The sequence below is a fragment of the Styela clava genome, chromosome 6, assembly GCF_964204865.1.
Source record: "Styela clava chromosome 6, kaStyClav1.hap1.2, whole genome shotgun sequence".
Lineage (NCBI taxonomy): Eukaryota > Metazoa > Chordata > Ascidiacea > Stolidobranchia > Styelidae > Styela > Styela clava.
The window spans coordinates 22058792-22069922 of record NC_135255.1 but is presented as its reverse complement, the minus strand read 5'-3'; the positions used below and the strand labels follow the sequence as shown (position 1 = coordinate 22069922).

Sequence of the window (11131 nt, the reverse complement as noted above, 5' to 3'; positions counted from 1 at the left end):
GTATGAGATTAATTAGTTATTTGTTTTCGGAAGCATGGACTTGATTGTGGAGGAAGCCGTAACCGACCAGCGGTTACGTGAACCGCCCTACGGCGGCGAGGAATCCTGCATTCCTCTCGCATCAAAAGCGGAGGTCGAATGTTCAAATTAATCCTGATTTTTTTTATTTGAGCTGGAATCTAGGAGCCCCATTCTCACGTCCATAATTCACAATAATATAAATATTGAAACGTGTATTCAACTTAAAATTGCTGGATATGGAGTTACAAAATTTTAGAAAAAGTAGTGATATAACGAATTCGGAACTTATTTATTTTTTAAAATGTTAGTCAGTTTTCAGTAAATCATTCAAGAATAAAGTAAAATGGTGTTCGAAAAAGCGTAATAATTTATGTCGCACTGCAAAAGCCGAAAAATTGAATTAAAAAAATGTTGAAAATTCAATCTTTTTTTTCAGGGTTCAGATTGTCTGGGGCATTAGGTGGAGTCTGATAATAATGAGTCAAATCAATGCATAGAAAAACATTCGAGGCATAGATTGTATGGAAAAGAAATAAAAATCTGGAATAAATGATCAAACATTATATATATAAATAGCAACGGATCGTTCTTGTTTTTTTTAAAACAAAAAATAACAAATAAAATGATAGATTGCAAAAATGTGGAGGCGAATTGTTAATTGAATTGAATAAGATGCAACCGGTACTGGTTCTTAGTATGGCCAATAAAGCAAAGAGCACTGTTATGATCATTGAAATATGCGGATATACACATGGGTTCGAATGTACGTTATGGTCGCGTTATGGTCCGTAAAATATGGTGAATGAAAATATTGCGTTGGTGTCTTACGAAAAAGCTTATGCGTAGAACACTAATTTCACAGTGAATCTGACTTTTGAAGCTCACTTTAAAACAATTTGTCGACATGCCACCCTATGAGTTTTTATGAATTTGCGCCTCATTCTGGTATGAATGACGCCTCCATAGGTATAAAACCACTGGTTTAATGATTTTGAGTAGGATTGACATATTTGTCCCGGGGGAGCGGGAAGCCGATAAGACGGCTTAATCACATGGCAAACCACGGCCTCTCGTCCGGTTACCAGTCCAAGTCGGGTATGGGATTAGTTAGCCAGTTATTTGTTTTCGGAAACATGGATTTGATGGTGGAGGAAACCGTAACCGATCAGCGGTTACGTGAACCACCCTACGGCGGCGAGCATTTCTCTCGCACATTATCATCCCCGCATGGGATTCGAACATGCGAACCCACGAAGGGTAATCAGAGATGCGGTGGCGAGCGTATTCCTAACGCTTAGCACGATCGACACATCACCGAGCCGATTTTATATCTATCCTAGCACAGAAAATATTGTCAAATCGAAATTACTTTCAAATATTAATCTGGCTTAACTTAATAAAAAGAAATAATGATTCCAAAACATCAACAGTATTGTATTGAAACCTTTCAGGTTTTCATGTTAGCCTCAATCCAATGACATTTTTTGCGAAGACCAATTGTTTATCATTTTTAGTGCGTCAGTAGTCACTTATGGGTCCTCTATCAGCGCTCTTTATGTTTTATTTGAGGCGTTGGTTTGAGCAAACTTGCGCAAATAAATTATACTTGTTTTTACATTGGATGGGAGATTATGGACTGTGCACCAGGCACTGTGGAATAAAAGGTTTCAACCTTTCCTATATAATGCATTGTGGAAGCAACAATGTCTGCCAAATTCAACCGCCGGGCAGCGTATTAGGCCAACAATTACCCGGTATTGGTTTAAGAGGTAATAAAATATTACAGCCGCTAGGTTTTGAATCAGACAAGGGCAAAGAAAGACCCTCGGGCCAAATCTGGACCGTTGTTAATTCAATCTGGCCCGCCCGATGCTGTCAAAACCCAACTAAAACCAAATTTTAATGTTTTAGCAGGAAATAGCTCAAGGAATTTGTTGGGATTGCGATTGAGTTTTGGCATGACGACGTGAATTATCGTTTTCCACTTTTGCTTTTGTAACGCTGTGAATATTCTCTAAAAATGTAACTTTTACTTCATACTTACGTGGCCCTCCAGTCTAGATGGGCCAAATTTTTGGCCCCCCAGTCAGAAAACCTTGCCGACCCCTGTTTTAGATTAAAACTACATTGAAATTAAAAATTCGATCTAAAAAAAGAAACATGGCGTAAATAATACGTAAATATCAGATTATATCAGGATGGTTATATCAGATTATATCAGGATTTTCGTCATGGCAACCTTAAAAAAGTAACTTTTAAAAAGCGTCAGTCGTTAAATGTTTAAATGGCATTTCACCGTAATTCAATACTGTTAAAAAGTGTCAGTCGTGAAATGTTTAAATGGCATTTCACCGTAATTCAATACTGTTGAAAGATGTCGGTCGTTAAATGTTTTAAGTAGCATCTCATCCTAACTTCTCTTAATTTTGCGTTACTCATTTAACACACTGTATATATAGTCCCGGTAGGGTAAATAATAAAGAACGAACCCAACTGTACAGGTACGGGCGTAATAACGGGGAAGGTTGTTTCGGAAAAACGCACTCTTTAGTGTAATGTTGAACAAAACTTCATAACCACGTTATCTCATAAGAAGAAAACGAAAAATTTATCTAAATTAAGTTTCAAGCTCGTCTTTTCTTAGATTGTTTGTTCACTACAGAGTATAGTTGCGACTCTTGATCTTCTTGAGGTTCTGCTGCGTTCTCATCCAGGGCGACGTACTCGCTCTGAGGCTGAGCAGCCGCGCTGTGGTCGAGGGTGCCGTAGGAAGCAGCAGGCTCAGGAGCTTTACCATGGTCTAGAGAGTCGTATGTGTCCCCTTGTGTGGGGTTCGGTGCCTTTTTTGCGTTTTTGTGATTTAGAGAATCGTACATATTTCCTTCCACGCTATCCGTTTCTGGTTTCTTGTGATTTCCATTCGACAAAGTGTCGTAAGTAGCTGGTTCGGTAGGTTTTTCTTCGCTTATAATGTTGTACAATTCATTCTGCATTTGAACGCTTGATTTTTGAGTCTTGTCAGCTTTTGGTTTCTTCTTAACAACGCTGTAAGTGGCGTTCAAACCTTCATCTGATGCCTGGAATTCGGATTTTTTGCTTTTTTTAGTTTTTACAACAACGGTATAAGTATCATTGCTACCCGAGGCTTCTGTTTTCGGTTCCGGTTTCACTTCGTTTGTGGTCGCGTACATTGCTTCCGGCACCTCGTCGTTTGTGTCCACTGTGGCATAGCTTGCTCCGCCAGACGGCATAACTAAAATATGAATTGGAAATAGGTTTTGAGTGACACACGATTAAGTGAAATTCCATTTATGTAAATGATATCCGACATGGACTGGTAACAGGACGAGAAACAGGGAATCCCTATCTACCGCGTTACAGTTACTATCTAACGAAATATATCTGCTGTTAAGATAATCTAGTAACAATAATTTGGTTCTTAGTTCAGAAATTTTCTATTAGTGCTCTTTTCACTTCCAATAAGAGGCTCAACATCTTAAATTGAGGAAAACTTATACAAAAAATTGCAGATTTTTGAATTCTCTGTTATAATTTTCCAGCGACGGTTGGGCATCCACTTTATAGTGTTTATTAAACGGGGTGGATATATGCTTCCAATCACTGACATATCGACAGCTGGTTAAGAATTGGAATGGATATATCATTACAATCTTCATTTGAAAGGTCTCCTCCGCAGAGGGCTATTGGGCTGCCATAGAGACAGCAGGCCAGACATAAGGATGGGTATATTGTCCCAATCGCTTGAATGGACTCTTTCGTACAGGGCTACTGATTGTCATGCAGGCAGCAGGTTAAAGGTTGACATTATAAATAGCCTAACACGTAGATGACTATAAAGGCTGGCACTACAGCAATTCAGTGTCTCACAATTTTTGACTTCAATAATCTGATAATATGCAAATATGAGGCATAATTTGCCTAAGTATGTTGTGTTTGACTCATGTATGCTTGCGATAGAAGCGTGTGGGTGATCAACACAGTCACAGTATCACTACTCTCTATAAATAACGCACGTAAGTACCACTTCCTTGAATGAAAATTAAGCGCCATGATATTATGAATAAATGTCGCACATCCTTGACGACAGAACCAACGGTGATACTGATCCCTTTACAATTTCCATTTTGTTATGAAGTCAGTTCTCGATATATCATAACTAGGTTTGTTGTATTTTAATCAGTAATTGTTCAAATGTTTTTATTTAATATATCTGTGAGGGACAAACAATATATACTGTATCGATAACTTCTCTTTGCAATTAAAAAAAAATGAGACTATGTTTTAACCACGGCAGTGTCGGAGAACAATTACAATCGACTCAGACTTCTGGTGCTGAAAAATGTTGACACCGACTCTCGGTTCGGGTTCAGAGCATTTTGCAATCAGGAATCAGAAGTATGAATCACAGTTTTTATTAATCCGGAGTAGGGTATCCGATTGTAAATTTCTACTATGGGTCGAAGCATACACCTATCTGGGTACTCCTGAAGTATGCGCACCAAGATGTCGCACAACCTGAACCCTAACCTTGTACACAACCTGAGTTCAGGTTGTGCGCCATCTTGGTGCGCATACTTTGCGAGGTCCCCTTTTTGTAACCATATTAAATGTATAATAAAAACAAACAAACCTGCATGCAAAGTATCATAACCGACATCGTTCTCATGACTCAGTTCCGTGGTTGCATTTCCGCTACTGGGTTGATCACTTTTCTCTGGCTTTGGTTTGGAAGAATTGGATTTCCTAAATGCAAGCACAGATTTTCATGTGGCTTTTTACACATCTACCTCGAACGAGGCCCTCCACAAGCAGATGATACTGATATGTATGGAAATACTATATGTTTAAGGAACCCGTATCTTTCTGATTTAACCCTGCCTATCTAGTACTTTGGACTTTAAGTACTTTTATTGTAGGACCTCGCCAGAAACCCAGGCCTCCAACGCAGAGATTTCTATTTGCCAAGTTGGACCGTAACAGCTCGCGGTCGGAAAACGTGATCTTTCAGTAGTTGCAAGTAACTTTGATCAGAGATGAGTCTGCTTTACTTCCAAGTGAGTACCCGTAACTTTGCTCAGAGATGAGTCTGCTTTACTTCCGAGTGAGTACCCGTAACTTTGCTCAGAGATGAGTCTGCTTTACTTCTAAGTGAGTACCCGTAACTTTGCTCAGAGATGAGTCTGCTTTACTTTTGAGTGAGTGCCTTTAGCTTTGCTCAGAGATGAGTCTCCTCCACTTCTGAGTGAGTGCCCGTAACTTTGCTCAGAGATGAGTCTGCTTTACTTTTGAGTGAGTGCCTTTAGCTTTGCTCAGAGATGAGTCTGCTTTACTTCTAAGTGAGTACCCGTAACTTTGCTCAGAGATGAGTCTCCTCCACTTCTGAGTGAGTGCCCGTAACTTTGCTCAGAGATGAGTCTGCTTTACTTTTGAGTGAGTACCCGTAACTTTGCTCAGAGATGAGTCTGCTTTACTTCCGAGTGAGTGCTCGTAACTTTGCTCAGAGATGAGTTTCCTTCACTTCTGAGTGAGTGCCCGTAACTTGGCTCAGAAATGAGTCTCCTTTACTTCTGAGTGAGTGCCCGTAACTTTGCTCAGAAATGAGTCTGCTTTACTTCTGAGTGAGTACCCGTAACTTTGCTCAGAGATGAGTCTGCTTTACTTCCGAGTGAGTGCTCGTAACTTGGCTCAGAAATGAGTCTCCTTTACTTCTGAGTGAGTGCCCGTAACTTTGCTCAGAAATGAGTCTGCTTTACTTCAGAGTGAGTACCCGTAACTTTGCTCAGAGATGAGTCTGCTTTACTTCCGAGTGAGTGCTCGTAACTTTGCTCAGAGATGAGTCTGCTTTACTTCCGAGTGAGTGCTCTTAGCTTCGTAACTTTGCTCAGAGATGAGTCTGCTTTACTTCTGAGTGAGTGCTCTTAGCTTCGTAACTTTGCTCAGAGATGAGTCTGCTTTACTTCTGAGTGAGTGCTCTTAGCTTCGTAACTTTGCTCAGAGATAAGTCTCTATTACTTCTGAGTGAGTGCGCGTAACTTTGCTCAGAGATGAGTCTGCTTTACGTCTGAATTAGTGCGAGTGTTCCCATCACCACAACTTTATATATAATTACAGTATTACATTTGCATTCCAGCGATAGTCCGTTACTTTGTTCAGACATGATATCATTATTTCTGCGTGAGTGCGCGTGGACTGACTTTGAGCAAATATCAAGAAAATCCCCGGAATAGGATATAATTTTCTCCGACGCTACAGCCCTGCCAATGGGTCAAGTACCACGAAATAAGAGAATATCTCATCGTTATTTTTGACTTATATTCGGTGTCACACGAAAAGATCACCCGTGTATCAGAAACTCTGCAAGTCGAGACGGGTTTGAACAGGAATAGCATGCTTTATTTGCTTTGTATTCGGTACTCCCGAAGTATGAACCAAGATGGCGGACATCGGAACGTAGTATGTGTACCAGGTTAGGGTTAGGCCATAATTTCAGGTACAAATACTACGGCAGTCACTTTGCTAGTCCCCGAACTCGTAATAGAACTAAGATAAGGAATATTGGAATAAAATTATGACCTAACCTTAACCTGGTACACATACTACGTTCCGGTATCCGTCATCTTGGTTCACATACCTCGGGAGTACCTTATATTCATATGTTCATTCAGAATTTTCGTTAGCACTTTAAATACCATTTGAGCAGTAAAATACGGTAAAAAATGTACTCACATTTTAAATATTTAATAAGAAACCAAACGCATCATTTTGGAAGAAAGTCGCAAAGCCAGTAATCAGTAATTTATTCTACCATCGTATTGCAAATAGACATTTGTAGGCGCGGCTCACCGTTTGAGAATCACTGCCCTAGAACGTACATCAACGCACTCACCTCTGTCTCCAAAAGATGACGATGACAACAATAATCGCCAGAAGGAGAATCCCGCCACTTGCTGCCGCTATAGGGACCACGAGATTAGACAATTGTTGATCTGTAATAAAGGGTATTGTATGAACACATATGGTTATGACGCAGCCAGGGGTAGGCTGGAACACTCATTACTACACTATTCAGGGCAAAATATTGGTGTTCGACTCGCGTGTTATTGGGTTGACACACGTTTGATAGAGTGTAACTCCAATCTGAACTCCTCAGAAGTCAATAAGCACACAAAGTATTGTAATACCAAATGTTCGTATATTGTAAATATGCGCAATCCAATTGATCCAAATAACAGATAACGAAATACACTTGAAACCTTAACGCAAGTATATGTGATGAATCCAAAACGATAAAGACGAGCAATACTAAGCGAGGGGAAATACCATAAAGGAAATAAATTAGAGCAACGACCTTGTTTCAGCAACTATTAACAATACGTGGTAGAGAATACTGAAACAAACGGTAACTATCCTTATGTACTCGCTACAAAAGGTTCAAGATTTTTCCACAAGAATACATTATTCCTTTTAAATTGGTGTAGGGTAACTTGAACGAAAACGGAATACCAATTTTCACAAACGGTTTCTATATTTTTACGATAAATATAGTAAAAAACAAAGCGACAAATGATAAATGAGAAGCTAATATTTAAAAAAAAAATGAAGAATAATTTAACCCTGATATGTCTAACATGGACCGATCTAAACATCAGACCCTTCGCCAAGGAGCTTGAATTAACAATTTATCGCTATTTAACCATACATAGCTTCAAAAATTCCAGTGATCGATGCCCATTAGGTAGCAAACGGCTCATTATTTAGTTACCTCCATCCAGTGTAGTCGAAAGAGTGATGCCAGACGACGTCACATCAGTAGCTTCGGTTGTTATAGCTGAATGAATAATAAAAGCTGTTACTGCATATGTGGGTCAAGAGCGTAGCCAGCCAAAATGGGGGGGGGGGGGGAATAAGAACATAATACGACGCTTACTCGTTTTTTTTTCTCCAAACAAAGCTAGATAAAAGCAATCGCTGATATTGACCAATGTCTCAAAATATCTCTATATACAGAAGACTTACTTCACTATCAAAGCTATCCAGCCTATATAAGCGCATTTTCATCTATTTCGTATGGTTCATTTGGTGAAAGGATTATTGATAACAAGCTAGGAAATTCAGTTTTAAGTTAATTGTTCAAGAATAGAGTAAATGGCGTTGAAAAAGGCGTAAAAATTCATGTCTCATCGCAAATGCCGCAAAATTGCATTTAAAAAATATATATATTAATTTTTTTGGGGGGGTTGGGGCATGGTCCCTCAGGCCCACCCTGGCTACGCCTGTGATGTAGGTCGCATGGGTCAGTTGGCGTATCATGCCTTGGGAAAATAATAAAAATATTAAAAAACGAAAACATTTTCGTTTACCTGAGCAATTGATGAATTTGTATGTAAAATCGAGCCAATACCAGTGCCCAGGCACGTTCCCCCTGTGGAACGTTATTGAGGGTGGCCAAATTGATCCATTTAAAGTTTTGCATTTTGAGTTAATTTCTGTTCCGCATGTTGTCGTGTACATGAAGCATTTATGTTGATCTGACTGAGTAAGCGATTCACAAAACTCCTGACCTGATAAATAGAAAAATATACGGAGTGTAGATAGAACAAAGGCAATAGAAACTTTGAAAATCCCCCAAAATTTTTAACATCAGGAAGTTGCTTTCGTATACCTATACAAATCATCTCCTAAGCTTATGTATCGTTTGGGGGTCGATTTCTCTCCTCTCTATTAGTTTGTAAGTCTGATGTTCCATATCAATTACTATGACACAACAACGTTTTGCCTATATACTCGAGCGTGCCCCGTCGTAGCATGAAAAAACAATAAAAACAATTGAGAAAAAAAATAGCTAGACAAAAGACACGGAATGATGATAATAAGAACATCGCCTCATGGCCAAATGTGTATATTAAGCCACTAATCTAAGTATGTTCCTCACCGTTTGGGAGCGTTAAGAAGCCATCATCACAAATTGAGAAACTGTGCTTAACATGTAGATATGTGATGTTAAGAAGGAAAACCCCGTCCTCGTAACCGGGGTCGGGGAATTCCCATGAGCAGGTGTCGTTAATCTTGAATATTCCTTTTTTGTTGACTTCTCCAATAAATTTCCCTGATATTTTTGAAAGTTTCGTTGTTGAATTTCCGCCGAATATCGAGCAAGTTGCCGACGAGAATGGAAGCCATAATAGACCTTGAGAAATAATGGATATGACGTCACAGTTTTATTTTGGGATATCATTGTTGTATCATCATGGCCAGATAGGGGGTGGTTTTGGGGGTCGACTCCCTCCTCCCCTACCTTTTGAAATGTAAAAAAAATAAAAGCATCTTCCTGTATTATACATAGCGATTTTTCGTAGCTTGAAACGATTTTTGAACCATCAAGACTCATTAAAGCAAACGTTTTCCGGCCGGACTCGCTAGCTGTTTCGATCTAACATGGCAAATGGAAATTTCAGACTAGGTCGGCGTGTTTATTATGTTTACCTCACTGTAGCCGCTTTGTTTTTGGAATTCGTTAAAGATGATAAAATGTAAGGAAGGATTCATTTTATTACAAAACCTTAACTTTCGGGCATTATCAATATCGCTACCTTGACTGGAACAAGCATAATCTGTGGCACCGTAATACTTGAACCAGTATGTCCCCAAAATTTTTATTTTAGGGGGGGAGGAGGGGAGTGAAACTTAAGGGGGTGGTGGATATTTTGTTATTAGTGACAAAACTGTTTGAAACCTAAAGTTGCGTTATGTATTTGACTGATCATCTTCATCGGCATATGAGCTATTTTCTGAATATTCAAATGCATTTTTTTTACCTAATATATTAAAGTATGGTGTCACACCTGAAAATTAGTGGAGTGTAGAGAAATTTAATGACAAAATTCTTCCGCGTTCCGATCAAAATTGCCGAGAGCGCATGCAGTTGTTACTTCATAATATATTTTTTCTTTGTAGGCTTATGTCATGAAAGGACAAAACGAGTTTAAATAACGGATTATTAACAAACAGTAACGAATGAACATCGAGTTTCATCAGCTACATCAGTCTTAAAACTTTTTATGTGATGTAGAATATCTGAAGGAGAATGATCTCGTTTCCGAGGACTCGCTCGCGTGCCGAATAAATGGGCTCGCCCACCCCTGGACTAGACAGAAAATCAGAAAGTACAACCCTGGTATCTAGATTTTAGAACTTTCACTGTAGCAATACTATACGATTTCCTATTTTACTTATTAAAACAATTCACAGACCAAATTTAAAATTACGCAAAAAAGTAACTTACTTATGAGCAGAAGCGCCAGAAGTTCTTTTGTCATGATTCAGCTTTAATTCCACATAATGAATACAAAACTAGAGAAACAACTATTTGCTTTTTACATCCTAATAGACTAATATTTGAAAAATGTGAGTTATGTTATTAGCGTACATTTGCTGAAGGTATAATCGGTGCCTTATTGTCAAATTCCCAGAGTTGGAATTATAAACTTTGATTTTGCATATGCATAGTGTTGGCGAAACTACAACGCTGATACTTGTAAAAGTAAAGTAACTGAATGAGACATAACTACTGAATATCTGTAGCGACAGTGAACATTTTTAAGTACAGGGTGTCCATCTTAACCTGGAAGTAGCAACTAACAGACTGTATGGAAAGATGTCTAGGATCTCATCAATAACCTACGGTTTTGCTATGAGTGATGGTGTACAGATATAATAAGTTCCGATGTCTAAGGGTTAATGTCAATCTTGGCGGGAAACAGATGTCAAGGTCATTTGTAGCTCCCAAGGTCATTGGCAGATCTTTTACAATTCCAATTTTGTTATGAAATCAGTTCTCAATACATTTTAACCAGGTTTATTGTTTTTAATCAGTAATTATTCAAGTATATTTAGTATTTCTACTGTTTCTACTGTTAATACATCTGTTATGAACGCCCTATATATTAGATAGAAGAAAAGACAATAGCTTGGATCGCGATATCCGTTTATGTGTATGTTAATAAACCCGTTCTCAGGTTACAATAATCCGTATAATATGCCGTAAGCAAGGCTAACTTACAAAATACTTTTACAATGTCTAACAAAATTA

At 38.7% G+C, this 11131-nt stretch overlaps 1 protein-coding gene across 1 annotated transcript; it reads right to left on the bottom strand.

Moving 5' to 3' along the window:
• Window positions 1-218: 218 nt before the first annotated feature.
• On the bottom strand, window positions 219-10462 carry LOC120331551 (uncharacterized). The gene is made up of 7 exons (XM_078114104.1): window positions 10325-10462; window positions 8975-9229; window positions 8403-8603; window positions 7805-7870; window positions 6929-7028; window positions 4673-4785; window positions 219-3274 (listed from the first exon to the last, which is right to left on the bottom strand). Exons 1-7 carry the CDS (start codon window positions 10356-10358, stop codon window positions 2646-2648), a joined length of 1398 nt encoding a protein of 465 aa, XP_077970230.1. The 5' UTR covers window positions 10359-10462; the 3' UTR covers window positions 219-2645.
• Window positions 10463-11131: the final 669 nt, after the last annotated feature.